This window comes from Pituophis catenifer, unplaced genomic scaffold (genome assembly GCF_029215685.1).
Source record: "Pituophis catenifer annectens isolate HBS135680 unplaced genomic scaffold, rPitCat1.0.hap2 SCAF_3, whole genome shotgun sequence".
NCBI lineage: Eukaryota > Metazoa > Chordata > Lepidosauria > Squamata > Colubridae > Pituophis > Pituophis catenifer.
This window is the reverse complement of record NW_027256883.1, coordinates 159245381-159266290: the sequence shown is the minus strand read 5'-3', so window position 1 is coordinate 159266290 and position 20910 is coordinate 159245381. Positions and strand designations below refer to the sequence as shown.

Here is a 20910-nt window from a genome sequence, read left to right as displayed (position 1 = left end):
AAACAGCCAATCAAAATTACAACAGACAAAACCCATTTTCGGAATTACAGTGGCCACACCCCTGTGGACACATGATTGTATTTTGGGCACTTGGCAGCCAATTCATCTTTATGGCCATTTGTAGCATCCTGCCATCATGTGATCACTATTTGTGATGGTTTTTGCCAGTTTCTGGCATTTACTTCTAATTTCCGGGGGGAAATGTACATTGGTGAAAGTGGATTTGTTTAATGACCATCATAAAAATTATTGTAAGTTTGAATCCGATCATGTGATGCCTCAACTTGCCATGGCAATAATTTACAACTTTTAATTCCAGGCTCCATTACAATCATACGTTGAGGACAACCTGGACACAGTATTATTTATTTATCTTTCTCCGAAGACTCAAGGCGGCTTATTAAAACCAACTTGCATTTGCAGTTTGCTTGATCATTCAACCAGTTTTAGAGAGATCCTTTTGGAGTGCTTTACTCTCTTCTTTGGTTTTTAGCTACTTTGAAAAGTATTATCAACCAATCTGACTACCTCATTGCTTTCTTCTCCAAATGGTTTTTGGGCCAAGTGAACTCAAATATTATTAGAAAGTAGAGATGGTGAGCAAATAAAGGCTCCTGAGTGCCTCCTGAGTTATCTCTCCTCTCAGAAGATTGCTATTGACCCATGTGTCACTGCCAAATAAAAGGAAATATTAGGAACAGAGGCAGTGTAACAGTGCAATAAGAATGAGAATCACACGATGAGGCCAATGAGGATTAAGTGAAAAGATGAAGTGAGAGACAGACCTAAATAAAGAAATGAGACAAATCACTAGGGACAGGGAGAGAGTTTTGGTCTTGAGTATAGGTGACGAAGAAGAGAGTTTCAGAGTGGTAATCCTAGAAGAAATTTAGCTTGAGAGTAATATTTCCAAAGATAGAACTAAGTAACTAAGAGGACTGAAGGAGGGCAGGAGCTTTTCTAACAAATTTTATGAAAAGTTACAAGTTTTTGGGAGCAGCAGCATTGACTGGATAGACTAATATAAGATTTAAATTGGAATAAGGCAGTGGTGAAATCTAAAATTTGTTACTACCGGTTCTGTGGGCATGGCTTGGTGGGGGGGGGGGTAGTGATGGTGGGCGTGGCCTTTTTTTTTTTTTTTTACACTTTTAAAACCATTTTTTCTACAACCTCTTCGGCGCAGAGGTTGTAAAAAAATGCTTTCAAAAGGCTCTGAGGATCCCAGAACTTACTTTCTTTTAAATGCCTCTGACGATCAGGCAACTCAGCTTGGATCGTCAGAGGCATTTAAAAGAAAGAAAGGGTTTTTTTCTTTTAAATGCCTCTGACGATCCAAGCTGAGCCGCGCGATCATCAGAGGCTTTTTTTAATACTTTTAAAAGCATTTTTTCGGCCAAAGAGGTTGTAGAAAAAATACTTTTAAAAGTAAAAAAAAAAAAAAAAGCCTCTGATGATTGTGCAGCTCAGCTGGGCATGGGGGCGGGGGCAGGGATTTTTGCTACCGGTTCTCCGAACCACCCACCTCCATCGCTACCGGATCAGGCGATCCAGTCCAAACCGCGGGAGCATTTCACCCCTGGAATAAGGTGGAGGAGGAACGGTAGGTAAGATAGATAGGTTAGGTTTTGCAGATAAAGCTTACACTTTACATTTATCTTATGAGTCAACAACTGTAATATGTTAGAAACCCATTGTGCTTGTTGAGACCTTCTGAGATTGTGTGAAACCTTTTGAAATATGAGTTCAATAGTTTCTCATTTAATGGTACTGTTAAAGTCCCACTTTTCCAAAACAGTTACTTTGAAATCTACAATGGAATGTCCTGGGAAATTACAATGCACTGATGTTATTTCATCCTTGCTTTGAATTCTAATGTCAAACTTGTATCCACTAATTCTTTTGTGCAAAGCTTGTCCTGTTTGTCCTATATGGGATCCAGAAGGGTATTGCTTGCTGATGATGGTATGCATATCACTTTGGAGGATGAGTATGTGAAGGCAGCAATAATCTTATGTGTATATTTGTTGAGGCATATGATTTGAGGGCAGAATAGACATCTGGGTTTATTGCAGGATCTAATTCTTATGTGGTATCATTGTTCTGCTGTTCCTTCTTACTTATGAGTATATGGATATATTTTGGGTGGTTGTATGCAAGTATGGGCTTGTCACAGAATGCCTGAAAAAGTATAATGTCATTTGTTTCGTATGGACTGTAGCTTAATAATGTGTTTGAGTGGTTTTAGCTGTGAGGTGTAGGTGACAACCAGTTGTATAGATCCTCCCTGGGAATTGATCTGGTTGTATTGATTTGTCTATTGTTTTGGTTGGGTGAATAATTCAGTCTTCTAAATGCTGGGATTCATTTCATCAGTTGAGCAACTCTGTCAAGTGATTCAGAATAAATGTCATAGCATAGGAACAGACTAAAATGATTTGGTGATATGTTCTAGGTGGGAGCTAGTGGCATGTATGACTTTCTATAGGTTCCCTGTATAAAATAATGTTTATGGGTTCATTGTATGGTTTTATAGTGACATCACTGAAGTAAGATTTTTTTGTAGTTAAGTCTAGGCTGAGGCTGATGGGGGTGAAAGAGTGGAAATTAATGAAGTCATTATAAAATTTAATGATTGAATTTCATGGGTCAAGATGATGAAAATATCAATGAATCTCTAGTGAAAAAAAAGAGCTTTAACTTAAAGGAATGGATCTTCTCTGCTGAAAGTATGAGTTTTGAGGCTAAGTGAGCATCATTTTGAACAAGAAAACAATTGAAATTTTAAAGATTTGTTACCTTTACTGCATATTTACAATGAAACTTTTTCCCCCTCATCTTCTTTCTGTGAAATCAAAAATTACACTTCAAAAGAAATCATTTTGTGTTCTAAAGTTCAACTCCCTCTTTATCTTGTATTTGGGACAAGTTATCTTTAATTTCTTCAGTTTGCTTTCCTGTATCTTTTAAAACTACCAACTCTCATAACTGGTTCCAGTTTGTAAATGGGCATTCTTCCATGGTGATCAATTTATGATGGTACTGATAGCATTCTTAAAATGTTGAGATTTGCTGATCAATTCAAAAGGATAGAAAATACCTAGTGTTTACCTTCACTTTGATAAATATATTAAATTATGCTGCCACTTAGCTTACTTGAAATCCTTCCTTCTTTCCTTGCATCTCTCTTCAATGCATCATGTGCATTTGGGGTGAATAGCATTGCTCATACATTAGGAACATGAAAGTGCTAATTTCAGAATCTTTTAACCAATGTACTTTTTTACAGTTTCATATGTTTAAAACTGTTTTTATCTAATGCACATTTGCTGACCACGTACTTCTCTTGCAGTTGGTGCAGATCAGCTTTTATCTAAATAATCTGCAGTGGGTTAGGGTTAGTGGCCAACTTTCTTCTTTTCTAGACAACCTTTATTTGCTGTTCATATGTACCGGAGACAAATTCTTTGGGTGTCTGATCACACCTGGCCTGTTCTGTTCTGTTCTGTTATTCTATTCTATTCTATTCTATTCTATTCTATTCTATTCTATTCTATTCTATTCTATTCTATTCTATTCTATTCTATTCTATTCTATTCTAACTTGGACTGTGAATGTTCAGCTTTCACGTTTTAAAATTTAAAGCAAAATTCCCTGCTCTTTTGTCAAGGCACTGTTCTTCTGATATTGTGTGAGAAGTAATGACTTTAAAAGTGGGCTGTACTCATTATTTTTTGAACTCCCCAAAATGATTAATCAACTTTCAGAATCAATATCTGCCAAATTTTAATTAAGAATGTACGAGGTAAACAAAAAACTTCTCTTAATTATTTCTTTTTGGTGCTGTGTTTTACCCTGGAACTACATTTTACAGCCATGTTTTATAAAACCTGGAAAACTTAAGTTTATAATGGAAAGCCTGAGGTGGCCTTCACTCAGCAAATACTTCTGTTACTCATCAAGACTTTTCCATGGGTCATGATGAAAGGAGTAGAACATTTCTGATTTTTTTGGAGTTACGTTATGTTGTGGTGTGTGTGTGTGTGTTTATTCATATATTCATTCATCCATTCAACAGGTGTGACATATTATTTCACTGTTTTTATTTCAAAATAAATGTTTAGTAATCACAACTGGCTAGTGATCTACATGGGAATTGAAAAGGAAATCTTTTTTCATTGACTCTGTGTCAGTGCATGTGTCTGAGTCTTGTATAGAGTGTTTCATGTGGAATTGAGAATATTTAAATTGAAAATAGCTCAGCAAGTTTTCAAACGAACAATATATTGCACCAGCCTTTATTCTTGGATATAATTGAGAGGTCTTATAGTTCTGTATTCAACTCTCTGATACACTATATGGCTCAGAAAGGCTGTCTGTTCTGAGAATGTTATTCACGTTAAACTTTTTTTAAAAATCTTGTTTCATTACTCAATCTTGTGTAGTTGCATACAAGCATTTGTATTATTAGTATTGTTAGAATACAATATGTCTTTAAATCATCTAGAGATTTGGCTGCAATAAATTTTTGTGCAAGATAAATTCACCGAATAACCATTTGAGAACGTGTCTTCTATATCTAAATTTAGCTAGGACTTTAAACATTCTTCTAGGAATGCATTCAGAGTGTTAACTTTCCTATACTCCATTCCCAAGTGGAGTATATCTCTTGTTGTCAGATAGGGAGGCAGAATTTTTTTTCTTGATTCCCCTTCCCCTTTGCACCATCAGGTATCCCCTTTGTTGGGGATAAACAAAGCTTAGCTGTTGTCCTGTTCTGCAGGTGGAACGCTTCTGTTTGTAGAAAAATGACTGCATTAAGATCATAATCCAGATTTTTCACCACATACGTTTGTGTGTGTTCATATTACATATTGTGTATGAGAGAATTACAGAAGATGAGAGTTTGAAGTTCCTAAGACACTGTAAAGGCAAAAATTGTAAAAGGTTCTAAGAGAAATTTCAACTACCAGTCAGATTTTTCTTGGTTTCTAAAAGTACTTGTTCTAATATGGGTGTTGTTACCTGACGTGAAGATATGGTAGAGGATATTTTCTGCCAGGAGGAGAAACTTCACTTTTGAGGGTCCCACTTTATCCAAGCCAGTTTTGTCTGTTGGACCCAAAGTTGTGACATTTCTACAATGGCTTCAGACAAGCCTATTTGAGACCATTATCTATGCCAGCTGGGAACTCGTATAGCTACCACACCCCATTAATTTTGCTGGGGAATATTTGAATATATATTGACAAGAGAGAAATAGGATCACAGGCAGGGAACCAGCCAAAGTTAGAGACTAACTTTAAATTTCACCGTGCTGCATTTCAGAGTCCTTTCCAAATTATATGTATTTCTAAAGGATGGGTTGCTATAATTGTTGACTTCATTTTCTCACCTGCTTTCTAGCATACCTACCAGTCGGCTGACAACTCAGATATTTTTATCCTAATTCTGAGATTTAAAATTAATCCATCAGATTAATTGACAAATGATTCACTATTGTGAGAAAAAGTATGCCTCACTGAATATTTATCTTTTTTTATCTTTTTTATCTTTATTTAATCTATGTGGATGTAGTCACAATTTTATCTTCATTCAAACTACATACAAAGCTAAAGGTAATGTTAATTGAACAAAAAAACCTTGGAAATTTGACTTTGCAATTATTTGTTCAACAAAAATTAACAGATATACCATTTTCTTCTGTTGAAAAAGTAAATATATGCTCAGCTCTAATACCTGGTATTGCTGTCTTTGGCAGAAATAACCTCAAGTAAGCATTCTTATAACTGGTCTCTGAATTTGGAGAGAATTTTATATGCTTTTCTCTTATACATAATTTTTTCAGTTGTGCAATGTTTGAGAGATTTCTTGCATGCATAGCATCTCAGAGGGATTTAGTTTTGAGTTGTATAGTATTCATGGAGGTTACCATTTACAGCCTGTTTCCTGTAATGGTTGAATACAGTTTACCATTTCTAACTACTTCCTTTTAGTTCTTGTGTTACGATATGACTGAGGTAGCATCCTTGTGTTTAATAATTCTTCTCTCAATCCTTCGCAGGGTGCCAAGAAGTTGTGCCCTCAGTGCAATACCATCACCTCACCAGGGGACCTCAGGCGCATTTACTTATGAAAAAGATGGCTGCTGAGATGCTTGAACTATGGGGACTAGGGAAAAAGAGTGGCAGCAACACAGACACTTGAAGTTAAAGACTCCAAAAGTGGACTAGAGGCTAAGGGAGCTGCACGATGCCTCTGCTTCCGAACCTGTCACTGGTGCTGCCCACTCCACAAGAAGGCCAAACCAGAATCCTTATTGTGATTCGTTTTTCCTTTTTTACAAACTGCTGTTCCACGTCTGTCCCGTTTCTCCAAGAGTTGGGGTTCCATCGTGGACAACTTGCAAGACCTTTCAGGGAAGCATGAGAAGGTGCTGGATCTTCCACCGCAGGAAATGTCAAAGCCTGTAATCTGCAGCCTCCTTCCCACCCTCTTTTTATTTGTGGTGTTCTAGTGGATTTTTTTAATAAAAGAAAAACTTATACCTTCACATCCACAAAGGCAGAATGAAGCACATGTAATATAGACTATATGTTTACAATGTTGTGTATAAATGGGATAGACTCCAACGTTACATACTAATGTTTTCCTTTTTATTTTTTTCCGGGGGGGTGGGGTGACTTTTTTTAAAAAAAAGAAGAGAAAAAATAAGCAGAGAACATTAAACCCATATTTTTCTTGGTTCTGCAGAGTTTTTGCATTAAAGTCATTAGTTTAAAAAAAGTATATAAATATATATTATACATATATATAATATAAATGGTTTAATGTTCTGTGGTGTATATTTCCTCATTCAGATATGAAATTAACAATTCGTAGTTTCGGCCATAACTTACATGACTTCTGGGGAAAATAGAAAAAAACAGGTTTTCCTTCATTTGTTACAGTTAAATGGGCTATTTATATAAAATACTTACTTCACTGAAACCCTTTTCCATTTTTTCACTTGGGAAAACATAAATGTGCGAGCTTACCCCATTGCCTGTGAGAAAAGTCATAGCAGGCGTCAGTAGACTTTTCAGGCAATAAACATTCTTATGCAGCCCTCTATGATGGCACAGGCACCAGAATATTTAAAAAAAAAAAACATGTCTGAAATCTTGTAAAGTTTTGGCAATCATATGAAGTTTCAGCCATGTTTTAATTTTTGGGTTCCAGGTGTGCCATCTAGGAGTGTTGCAACTGCCTTAGTAACAATGGACATCATTAGTGGTAAACTCTGATAGACACTTACACGAAGCAGAAAACAGTGGTCTTTTTCTATTACAGTTGGAATTGTTAGCGTAGCTGTGTTCAGGCCAATTAGTCTTGTGAAAGCTAAAGCTATCTTTTGTCCAAATGTAATTGTATTCATCAACCTGCAAACTTACAAGAATTAAATTTGAACAGGGCCCCAAAATAAATGCAGAAAAACACACAATGTTCTATCATACCTCTGGCAGAATCTTTAGCATTCTGCTTTGACATGTTTCCAGGTCCAGCTACTGGCAGTCTGTTCTACTCTGGAATATTTTTCTTAACAGTTGTTTCATTTAATTTTCAGATGTTCATGTTTCATTTTGAAAAGGAAATAGGTATGTGCCAGTTTTGCTTCCTCCTTTTGTCACTTCTGCTTGGACTGTGGTAATGGTGGAATGTAATCTGGGTTTGTTAAAAATTAGATTAATTTAGATTCCATTCATTTCCTCAGCATTCCTTACAGAAACATTTTCTTAGCCCTTTGTTCTGCATTTTGAAAATAACCTGTGAGCCACTACCTGCCTTAATTTAAAAAAAACCTTACAGTTTTTGCATGCATCGCCAAACATGCCATTTTGTAGTCCATTCAGGGAACACTTTACAAAGTTGTTATAAATTCTGACAGGAAGTTATCAGCCTGCTTGATGCTGACAGGCAAATAAGCCTATACATCACTATTTAAACTGGGGTTACAGCGTGAAAATTAATGGAACTATGGCCCTGGGTCTACTAAATAACTTTCTCTCTTTTTTCGTTAATTCCATCTTATACTATATTTGTGGATTTAAGCCTCAGAAGGACATGATTGCACTAAAACATCTGGCTAGATTATCATGCTTATTGGGAAAACCTTTGGCATGATACTGATTAGACCACAAGGTTTTTTTCCCAGTCCAGGATTCTTTATTCCTATTGAGCCAAATTGAGTATGCACTGAATGCAAGTTGAAGACATCTGTTGTCAATTAGCCTCTTATGACACAGTTTCATCCCCATATACATAACAATTGTCTTATGGAGAATTATTTTTTATCCTTAGGTAATTCTGAGCTCCAGAATACCCAAAACTATCTGAACCAGTGTGTCTCTGTCAAAAACGTCGTAGCAGTTAAGCAACATATTGAAGGCTGATTTGTAGCTAGTATTAGTTGTTGGAGGTGGGTAGGAAGGTGGGGCGGGGCAATTGGTTCAAGCAAATATTGATCTGGCATCCTAAAGGTGCGACAGTTTACAAGAGCCATAAAGCATCTAGAATACTATTTGTTTGGGCGCAAGATTCCACAACTGTATAGCACTTATACCTTCCTAAATCTGTTGTAATGGGGATGATACCATGTGTCGCTCAAAAACCTGCTTGCCCAATACAATCAAACAGTCTTTGCTGGGACATTAAGTGCACGGTTACTCTTTTCCCTGATCTGTTAAACAATAAACTGAAAAGGTTCGTCCTTGATGTTCCAGCAAGTTGGCACTGGGAATAAAGAGCTTTTTCTGGTCCTGTGGACTAATTCTAAGCCAAATGAATATATGTAAAACCACATATAACTATTAGCATTTATTTTTAAACCTAAATCTGACCCTACATTTTTATTTCTTGAGGAGTAAGGAGAGCAGAGAAACATGTTAAGACAGATGCAAAAAACCTAACTCGTTAATTTCCTTCTCTGGAAAAGGTACATTTTGCAGAACTCTGTAGCTACTCCCTCCTTTCCCTCAATGAGCTTGAAAATAAATGAACTGTCTTTGCCCAAAGATTCCCAGCTGCACAAGGTGGTATTAAAGTTGTGTCAATGATTGTGTGTCGATGTATATTCTATAAAAAGGTACTTGTCATTCCCGTTTGTAAACTACATTGACATTAATTAAATGAATATAAAAGCTTCCAAGTTGTGCTTCCAGTCTTCTACTTGCTTGTTAGTTTTATCTCTTAGTCAGTTTCAAGATCAGGTGCTTCTCTTGGAATTTGTGTGTGGGTTTGTGTCTTGACTTAAAGACACAAGTGTTGATTCCTGGCAACCACCTGGATAAATCCCTTCAATTTTCTTGGGAAGGTTTTTCAGAAGTGGTTTTTTTTTTTTTTTTTTTTTTTTAATTTGATTTATATGCCGCCCTTCTCCGGAGACTCAGGGCGGCTTACAGTGCGTTAAGCAATAGCCTTCATACTTTTGTATATTTTTTATACAAAGTCAGCTTATTGCCCCCACAAACTGGGTCCTCAAAAAAAAAAAAAAAAAAAAAATTGGGAAGTATCAGTATCATGTCCCATTGAATTATGTGAGATGGGTTTTTTTTTCCTTATTTTTTCCTTATTATATGGTTCTTTTTATCAGTAAAAAGAAACATAAGTACTTTGTAAGTGAAAGAAAGAATGAGTTCTTATTACTTGAGGAGTATAAGAACCAGTAGAACTGTGATGACGAATCTATGGCACGTGCTGGAAGTGGCTTACATAGCCATCTCTCCGGGCATGCAAGCCATCGCCCATTGCTCTTCCGGGTTCTGGCATGCCGACCACTGGTCTTCAAATGTGCGGGAGCGTTGGAAACCAGAAGAGCAGCCACCCTGCATGCATGTGCGCGCCTAGAAGATAATATGCTATTATGGTTTATAAATATTATAAATATGGTTTGCTATTGCTTGCTTCCTGAGGCTGAGAAAGTGATCAGTGCAAGGACACCCAGCTGGTTTTGTGCCTAAGGTGAGTCTAGAATCAAGTCTTCTGGGTCATAATTTGTTTAACCACTACAACCAACTGGCTCTCCCTCTCGCATATAGTCGCTTTTAAATCATAATCAGTAATTGTACATCCTTGTGAGTCCTTTGTAGCACAATGGATATCAAATGACTATTAGCCCTTTTTTCTGCTTTCAATTATTTGCCTTTTTCTATTCTATTTTTAACTGTTACAGTTTTTTATGCAGTTTACATGTAACCAATAAACTGTTAGAAAGTCCACTTCATTTTTTCAAAAATCAATTACAATCCTTCTGGTCATTGTAGCCAGCTGCAAAATTACAAAACATACGCCTTACCTATTATTCCTCTGACATATTCCAGAAACAATGTGAAAATTATTCAATTTTGCATAGCAGTTAAATAATATTGTTTTTAATAAACAATAAAACGGGTAATTATAAAGGAAATATTAAACCCTGGTTATCTTCATGCCTGCTAGCACAAGTCCTGCAAAACAAGAATTCCTCCAATACTTTTGCTCCAATACTTTCCCTCTTCCAATACTGAGTTGCTCTTTTAAATCTTGTTGTGTATACAAGAAATTTCTAGTTTAACACTAGAATATTACTAAATGAACATAATTTGATTGCAAATGTGGTTCTTCATACTAGTTCTGCAAGGTGGTAAAATTGAAGGCTAGACCCAGCTATACCTGAAATCAGATGAGACCCTGAACCACATAGTAGTCTTACCATATTTTAACTAGCAGAAGCCCAACCACTGTGATTATTTACTTAACTCCATGTGTTGTACAATCCAGAAAATTAGATTAATTATAAGTAAACATATTGTGTATATGTTTAAATATACACAATATTTATATATTTTATATATAAAAAAATTTCATCAGTAGCTTCTTACTAGAAGTGATGCTGACAAGCAAAGTCAACAGGGAGCTCATCAGGAAGTTGTGATCAAAAGAGACCTTCAGTGATCTACAAGGTCCTCATTTATGGTAACCATTTATGGCAGCCATTGCTGAGCAATGCTGTCATGTGACATTGCATTCTATTACTGGATCGCTTAGTGACAGAGTTCCCATCCCAATTGCCATTAAAACCAAAGGATTACCTATATGATTCTATATTTCTATATCCCTCTCCCTCCAATGCAAGCAGAATTCCATTAAGTAATTCATTAGATTCAACCCTTGTTCTGTTCTTGATACAAAGGGGACAATGATCTAGGAGAAAAATATGAAAAAACACAATTATAATAGACAATTTCAAATGTTTGACAGACTTTCATAATATGTTTTTTTCTTCAAAGAACAGAATGCAAACCAGTATTTTGGAATTAGAAGACAAGCAATTTTACAAAGCATTGGGAATATCTGACAATGTCCGTGTCTATGGAACACAGCTGAATGCCCAGTCCATTCCCCTAGAAGACTAACCTATTCCGCCAATTGCATTGCACAATTGCTGATGATACATATTAACAACCATTTTCTATGATCTTACAGGTACTGGAAAGGAAGCTGGATAACTATAATATTATCCCATTTTTCGTTTTGAAATAAAAAGAGACTGCGGTGATATGAAAAGAGCACCACTATGAACTGAAGTGGAGGCGTAGCCATTTCTTTTCAAGGACTGGCCCATGTCACAAGATGACAAAAAATAGTGCCTAGAGAAACTTGCTTTTTGTTGGAGTGCTCAAGGATCTCTTCCATATCTTGAAAGCATAACACCCTTAACCATAGGTTTAAATAATTTAGTCTGAAATATCCTGGAGTTATTTTGAGGTAAACTAACTCTCTTTGGGCTAGTTGACTGGGTTTTCATTGACAAAAGCCCCTGTGAAAATGTTAAGACCCCTTAATAGATCAAACGGTTTGCTGACCAAATTGTTGGTTTGTACTGGATTTTCTGCTTGGGCTAAATGGATCTCCTACTTGTGCTAAAAGTTGGACTATATTACCTTAAGATCCACACAAATTCTGTGTTCTAGTTTTAATACAAATTAGTATAGAAAATACTATAAAAGCAATGGCAATATGTGATAAAAAAGATGCAGTATTGGTATTCATATCATTCCCTTTTAGGTTTTCCCTTTTTCTTTTCAAACTTCATTCATTGTTTTAATTTGTTCTTTATTCAGTGGGTGGTTTTATTTGCAGATAATCATAAACCATACAATATGTGCGTGGTGCAAAAAAACAATATATACAATACATTTATGATACTGCATAAATGTTAATCACTATTGATTAAGAATGGGCAGAAAGCAGTTGATCTCTTTGGATGATTTGTTTTGGTTTCACAAAGTTTTCTAGCAATAGTAGCACCAAAATTACTTTCCAACCATAACTTTCATTGATAAATGATTTTTTTAATGCAAAAGAACTGTAAATTCATTTAATTCTGGTATTCGTATTCCTGGGTTCAATATCCTAAATGTATTTCTTTTGCACCATATTTTGCATGGTGGATCTTAGGAGATATAATGAAAAGCAGGCAGGTATTGCAATTCTGAATTCAGCTTATTATTGTAGTACATGGCTTACCTGGAACAGTTTGGATTGATCAAGAAATAAATATTGGGTTGACTGAATAGTTCAATGGAAACATTGACCCAGTATACAGCAGCTGAGAAACATGCAAATCCATTTCTAGGATCATTAGGAAATAAATTGAAAATAAAACAGTCAATAAACCTTTTGCACACTTTGTATACCTTAGTCACACTTTGAATACTGTATTTGGTTCTGGTTGTTGTATCTCAAAAACAAAACAAAAAAACCCTACAAAGATCAACCATCAGTGTCAGAAGAATTGCCCTTGAGTGGTAAACTAACATTAAGTTTTTTAAAAATATGAATAAGACAAAATAGGTATATATAGACTTACCCACCATGTGGATAGTAAAGGGATGTATGTGTGTGTGTATGTCCCCTAGAGCTCCCATAGAGTGCTGAATGGTAGAGGATTAGGGAGAAATGGAGAGGCCATTACACTGTTAATCTACAAATTAACCGCTACAAATTCCAGTGGTTGCAATTTTAATAGTTCTGAGAAGAAATGCGTAATTTCTCAAATATGGAAAGAGATTTCCATTGGATCTTTCACAAATGATCTTTCTATCTACATATTTCTCAGCCTTTTGACTAAAAATCATGTGCAGTTTTTTTTATGTATTTGTGTATAATGATCAGTATGGCTATCATAGACCAGTATGGTAACTTTAATGCTAAAATGATTTTTTAAAATATTTAAAATACCCTCATTCCTGACATGTGTGACCTATGGTAGACTTCATTTCCTCACAAAAAGCCCTGCCTCAGAAGGCCTTTGTGCTTTGCTATCAGGAACTATAGTAGGGATAGGGACAGGGGTGAAATCCAGCAGGTTCTGACAGTTTCTGGAGAACTGGTAGTGGAAATTTTGAGTAGTTCGGAGAACCGGCAAATGCCGTCTCTGGCTGGCCCCAGAGTGGGGTGGGAATGGAGATTTTGCAGAATCCTTCCCCTGGAGTGGGGTGGGAATGGAGATTTTGCAGTATCCTTCCCCTGGAGTGGGGTAGGAATGGAGATCTTTCAGTGTCCTTCTCCTGCTACGCCCACCAAGCCATGCCCACAGAACCGGTAGTAAAAAAATTTGGATTTCACCACTGGATAGGGAATCCTCAAAGTTTCTCACTGTGTAGTCTAAACGTATATATAAGTATTTTTAATAAGTAAGAAAGTGACCAGGGAATAGATGTTCATAGTATATATCAAACTATATTTGTGTTTTGTTTTAAACCCATCTCTTATACTTTACCTGCAACTAAAAACTGGAAATCCTAGTTTAATATTGGGGATTGTTGTTAATCAGAACTGGATTGAAGTTGGGCATTCTTTCTATAAACCCAGTTCGAACTCTCCCCTTCTTAGGTAGCTCCCAGATGAGAATTTAGAAAGAAAACAACAAAGTCAATTTAATTAAACTTAATCCACATTGTGCTAATATACAACAGGAAATTCCCAGGAACAATTTTGACTACTGATTTAAGATCACAGGTGTAGTCACTTTACTTTTGGTTGACAGCTGACCTGTAAAATTTCAGACCCAGTAATTGAATTTATATAGCCTTCCATCTAGAACATTAGAAAGTGTCAAAAGTGTAAACATATACTTTTTCTATGCTTATATCCAATACCCTGTTTCCCCAAAAATAAGGCATCCCCTGATAATAAGCCCAGTCGGGCTTTTGAGCACATGCGCTGAAATAAGCCTCCCCCCGAAAATAAGCCCTCCCTGAAAATATTTAAACGCAGAGCTGGAAATCAGGTAAGACGGCAAGAGGAGCCCCATCTTGCTCCATGCACCCCAAAATAATAAGACCTCCCCGAAAATAAGGCCAAGCGCTTATTTTGAGGTTCAAAAAAATATAAGACAGGGTCTTATTTTCAGGGAAACATGATACAATGCAATTGTCCTTGTTCAGAATGTCCATGTCTCAACATATGGGTGCCCAGGGAGCTCTGCATACTTTTCCATTCAGGAGAAAACTAGTTGTCAGGTCTCTGTCTGGCTGATAAAAAAAAAAAATCTTCTCCCCAGCCAGCTGATCCGTTAACAAAAGGAGAGCAGCTGGCTGGTTTTTCTCCTGCTTATAGATGATGAAACCACCAATCTAAGAAAAGAGCATCAAAACTTTCTGATGTCAGGGTTCCTGACATCTGATGGCTTCCAGGTCTGACATCTGACTTCCTTGTTTCTTCTTGTAACCTTATTTGAATTATATCGGGAGGTACATTCTACATATTCAGCAAATAACCCTTTCCAAAGCTTACATGACTAAGGGAATTTAACTCAGATTATACTCTTTCCCAGTGCAATTCTGCTTTTATGGAGGACAGATTGCTGCTTACTGACAACAGACTAAGCTAGTATTCTTTATTTCAGGACAAGTAACAAAAGTTACTTGTCCTGAAAAGTTTTATCAGGGAAACATAGCCTACCAAAAAGTGAAAATGTGATCAGAACTCTTCAAAAGGTGGATGTTCACAGATATTTAATTTAGTGGGTGTGATAATAGGGCATCAGAGAGTAATCATTTTTTATAAATAAATTGTATTTATATAGCTAACAGCACATGACAAAAGATAGTGGCTAGATTTATGTGTTACACCAAGCCATAGTTTTTGTAATTAGGATCTATGACATAAACATTGTGGCCTGGTTCACACTTGTACTAAAATATAAAGGATTGCTAAAAACCAGAATTTGCACACTATGACGAATCAAAAACAAAAAACTATCAAGAGTGAGGAGATTCTGCTTGACTTTTATCCTAGCTCCTCAGGTATATTTCTTAGCATGGAAGCATAATCAGAAATTTGCTTATAACTAAAACCCGGGGCACTGCCATAAATAACTAAGTTGGCCACGGTCAGTTAATGTAACTATTTTTGTATCTATTCTGGGTTTTGTGACTCCCTCAAGCCACAAAAAGTGATGGTGAGGGAGAATTTTCTGATTTATGGGGCAGAGCAAAAGAAATCTTGGCAGTGACTCTCCCATAAAGCATATAATAATTTCCCAGCACACACTAAATTTGAGCAACCACAGAAGACGTCATCGTAACCACTGGACAAATAGCTCCAAGCAAGACAAGTTAGCGAAGATAGAGATCAGCTGTCCTCTAGGTCAAATAAGCTTCACTTCAGCTGGATGGCCCAATAGTTTGCTTTTATGTCTTCCGGTTTTAAGATGGTTGTCAACAATGAGCAGCTTTTGGGTTCTCTGTGTTCACTTACATAGTTCTGAAATATGCTCATAACTGCAAAATGTCAGCTAGAAGTCAGATAGTTTATTTTATGTTCCTTCAGAAAACATATCTAGAATTGGTTTAGTGGAAATCAAAAGAAAGCAAAATTTGGATACTCAAAAGTGTAATCTGTTTAACAATATACTAGGCTTGCCTTAGCAGGTAGCTTGGTCACTTTCACTGAAGGAATTTAGGCACCTTATGTCAAGGATATCGTAATGGCAATGGGGGTATGCTTGGACTTGACAAAGATCCTTTCTATTTCTATGAAACCTTAAAAGCAGCGTTTGTGGAGTGGGATATGGGCTTTCTGAACTGATAAAAAGTAAGGGATGAGCAGAATTTTAGATCAAGAGTTGTGAGTAGATTGAATCAAGGAGAGTGGAGCTTTGTACAGCAAATGCCTAGAAAAAAAGTTTTATCTTTCCCCTAAAAGGTGCAGGAAGTCACAAAGGCCTCAAAAAAAAATTTTCAGTCAGCCTATGGGATATCATCAACCAGCCAGATAAGCAAATGCAAAAGATCCTGTTCTTTCATCAGTTGCTCTGAAGAGACCTTTTGAAAGGATAAAAGATGCAGCTGATGTACACCTGTTAAATGCCCTTTTCCATGCAAAGTATTAATGACAGAAGAACCATTGAACTGCTCTGCATGTGTTCAGTTTGAACAAGTACCACTCCTGCATGGGGACTGTGCTGTAGGACACACAGTATGTCTTTTATTCAATTCTCAACATAAGCACAGTGAAAGCTCGCACCCTGAATATGAACGCAAGATAGAAATACATTTTCTACACAGAAGCTAAAATAGCAAGTAATACTTGGTGCAAATTCGCAACAAATAATTGTTTTAAATAAGGGCACTTGATAAAGGTCGTTTTTCCTATATAGGTGGGTGCCGGGATGGACAGTATACAACAGGGGTCTCAAACCCAAATGAATATGGGGGGGGGCACATTTCATAAAATGTGCTAATCAGTGAGTCACATTTATACAAATGCAAAAATTCAATAAATATTAATATTGTTGATAAGCGATTAAATGTAATTTCAATTAAAATAACTGCATAATTAATAACTTACAAATTGAAACAATATTGATGGTCAATAAAAGGAAAAATATATTGCCTACTGTAAAATAGTAAAATATTATATTGCTGTGTGTATCTGCAGTGAACAAAAATGGAAATGCACTTTATTTTCCCCTGACTGAAAGCCCAATCTGTCTGTTATTGCAATCCTCAGCACCGGTGTCAGGACTGACACATACACATCTTCAGACTTGGACTCCTGACAAAGCTGTTCCAGTATGCTAGAGGAATAGACAGCAGGGGAAGAGATAGGTCAGAAGAGAAAAGGATAAGGGAGAAAGGCAGAAGGTAGGAGCCTTCAGAGGGCAGAGATACCAAGACAGTACTGGCTGATGTGTGAATCTTTGCAGGCTGCACAAAATAACTTAGGAGGCTGCATTGTGGCTTAAAGGCTGTGTTTGAGGTCCCCAAAAGTTGTCTTACCTTGCAAAAAAGTTATTTTGAACAAACATTAAAAGACTTTCCATCAGTGCCAGGTAAGCCTGCAGAGTGACTTTACTTCTAGGATAGCATGATTTTATGTTATGCTTGTGGTTCTTATTTTATATAAATACAGCTCATATATAATTAAAGCTAATTAAGGCGGTGAATGTCAATCACTGTATCAAAAGTTGATGCAGTGAACTCTGAAAAGATTCAGAGTCAAAAGCTTCAGTTTCAGTTAATGTTCTGCTTAATATATAAAATAGAGGATACAGCTAAATATGTTATCCTTTTAAGATTTCTCTTATGTTTCTGGTAAAATTCAAAGTAGAAAGCTCATTTGGGACACAGCTCTCTGGTCAGATCGCTGAGCACAATCACCTTCCAACATATTACCTTATAAAATCAAGCTTCTGTACCATATTGTTCTCTGTTCCCTACTGATGCATGATTGCTTAAGCCTTTTACTTCTAGGCTGGAGAGTTTAACTAATTCTCCATCTAAAACCAGCATCAGTTCATATCTATGGAGATTCTCAGTCATCCTGATCATGGTTGTCCCAAAGGTGCTTTTTCAAGAGACAACTGGACTTTCTGATTTTTTTCTTTGAAGACATTTTGCTTCTCATCCAAGAAGCTTCTTCGGCTCTGAAGAAACTTCTTGGATGTGAAGCAAAATGTCTTCAAAGAAAAACCAAAAAGTCCAGTTGCCTCTTTAAAAAGCACCTTTGCAGCATCAGATCATAAAACCATTTCCTCATTCTCATTCTCATTCATATATTCAGTATAAATAGGTAGTTCTAGTTCCCTGAAGCTACTGGTCCATTACACTAGATATAACTTCTCCTCTGAACGAGAGTCATTTGAACATCCTTCATAGCCCAGCTGCTAACAAATCCACAAAAGCTCTATTAATTTCTCTTAATGTAATTTCTTAATATTGTAATCCTCTTAATCACACCCCTGGCCAAATCTTTAAAATACGAGATACCTGTTAGCAGAACTCTATCCTACAAAACATATTTGATGTCTAATTTCAGATCATTCTGCTATAATATGAAGGATATCGAAATTAAATCTATGTGGAATGGACTTGGAGAAGGGGAGGAAAAGAGAAATAAAAGAGATAGTAATTTAGAAGTTAACATTTGCCTCTTGGCTCTTCTGGCATTACATACTGATTGACCAAGAAAAAAATGAGACAATCAAATGAAGACAGATCAAGTGATTAAAAGTTCAGAATATGGCAAGACAAGATTCTTTTAGGTTTTGCCATCCATCAGAGTCAAACTGGCTCAAGGCACTCCTAGTCAACTTGGCCCGACAAGCCATGATTCTCTCTCTATATATATATCAGAAAATTCAGACTAGTAAGAGAATTTGTGTGTCTTCCAAGTAGATCAATGCTGACCTCTATTGGTAAAGTCTTTTATAAAGCAGGTCAAACTGAAAAGCAGGGAGGGCCCTTGTACAGTCGCCACAAAAAAGCAGGATGTGGGGAAGATGTACTGCATTACAGTTTTTTAAAAGCTAGATATTTTAAAAAGATTTTAAAAGGATATAAAACACAGGGCACCAAGTCCACCAATTATCCCAGAAGATGTCATCTGGTGATCCACAGAAATGGGAAAAGGAATACTGGTATGAGAGGACTTTGAAATCTGTTTCTTAGTCAAAGGCTGCCTGAATTCACAGTGCGGTAGGAAGAAGAGGCATTTCAGCTGTGGCATCAAGAGACATCTTGGGCAGCTTTTTCCTAACGGGGCACTTGTGCCCTCAGTACTTGCTTAACAAGCAAAATTTTAGCGTGCTGTATGAAACTTTCCCCAATTATTATATCTACCACATATGAAGATACGATTCGCTTGCTAAAGTTTTTCTACATAGCCATTTATTGAAAGCATAAAATTCCTGCCACAGGAATGTTGTGATTCTTGAATATCAAAAAAGTGACTACAGCCCATTGTAAGCCGCCCTGAGTCTCCGGAGAAGGGCGGCATATAAATTAAATAAATAAATAAATAAATAAATAAATAAATAAATAAATAAATAAATAAATAAATAAATAAATTCATATTTGATTGCAAATTAAATCCCAACAACTCAAGAGGCAAAGAAGCTCACTTCCCCATTTTAGAATCAGAACATGGATATGTTTGGGCATATACATACTTAAACCTTTTGCGGCAAATAGCTTAAAATTGTGAAGTAAAAATTATGGTTCTAAATTAACAGTTTAGAATGCACAGAGCTATATAAGTCTTTATGCAAAACAGAGAAACATCATCAAATCAACTGTCATCAGGTTCTTTGGAGGCCTTTTGCCACCCGTTGCTAGCCAGACCTAGAGAAGAGAAACACATGAAGAGAATCAGGGACATTGTAAAGTCCAATAAAGGTGGCTTTAAAAGGTCTGAAATCCATATTTAAGTAGTTTTACAGTATGTAAAAACTTGCACACCACCTTATATCCATTACTCCTCTAAAAGAGTTTGAGATAATTAAGAACTGATAAACATAGCAAAAAGTACTTCTTTCAGGGAACTAGCCCTGGATATCATAAGAATATTAAAAACATTTAACCAAATTATACAAGTCTTAATAAAACACTATTTAGGATGAATTATTTGACAATTGTAATATATTCATTTATTGGATTTTTGCCAATCTATAAGTTAATTCTTAAACTCATAATATTCTGTTATTCTGTCTAATATTCTAATATTCTGTTAATTTTAATTGGACTTATCAAATAGGGAAAAGAATAAGAAAATAAACCAATAGTTTTAGCCCAAAAGCAGAGATTCCACTCCAAGTGAGCATTTTGGTTCATAAACAATCATTAATTAGTTTAATTACAATCACATGATACTAATCATCACATGATAGTAATACATTTGTACGTATACTACCATGAGCTAATTTAGAATTTTTCACACATAAAAATCTGTTGTCGTATTACTTTTCAGTCTTTTCTTAATGAGGCCACATCATTTCCTTTCTCCTTTTAAAAACTTTAGCCCAATATTTGTCTGTATTTATTTTCATTTAGTATTTTAGCATTTTCCCCATGGCCTTGAAATTTTATCTGTATGAGCAGAAATTAGAGAAAAAGTGCTTGTTTTTTGTTAGATAAAGCCTATAGTTAAGCCAGCAACATACTGTAGAAGTTTGTGATAATAGACAACACAAGACCTCAAGCAATACCTGAATGAGTTTCTACGGTATAAGTTCTCCAGGGGACACAATAAGCTAAAATTATAATGTTCTATATAATATTTCCTCAACGTGGTTAAAGATGCTGGTCAGCAGCTAAAATTAAGAAATTTGTAGCAATATCAACCTTTTACCATCAGTGCTTCCATTATCTGAGAAAAATCTAAAAAGAACTATATTCCAGGGTAGAAGTCAATTTCACAATTTCTCCCATTGACTGGTCTTCTCCTGTGCAGGACATTTTTGATGAAATAGATTAACACCCATATAAAACATTGGAATCAGCCAATCTAGGCCTAATCTGTGTTCTCCCAGGCTATGTCAATGCTGTTTGAAGCCATCTGCTCGGACTTTAATGGTTCCATGATCTCAGCTGAGAGCTGAAAAAC

The 20910-nt window shown here is 36.1% G+C and overlaps 1 protein-coding gene across 4 annotated transcripts in view; it reads left to right on the top strand.

Moving 5' to 3' along the window:
- Positions 1-9182, top strand: part of RNF220 (ring finger protein 220) — a 335380-nt gene extending 326198 nt beyond the window's left edge. For all 4 annotated transcript variants that reach the window (XM_070941405.1, XM_070941407.1, XM_070941406.1 and 1 more), the window contains one exon: positions 6065-9182. In XM_070941405.1, coding sequence (XP_070797506.1) covers positions 6065-6136 — 72 coding nt within the window. In that variant the 3' untranslated portion in view covers positions 6137-9182. The remainder of the gene's footprint in view (positions 1-6064) is intronic.
- The last annotated feature ends 11728 nt before the right edge of the window (positions 9183-20910 follow it).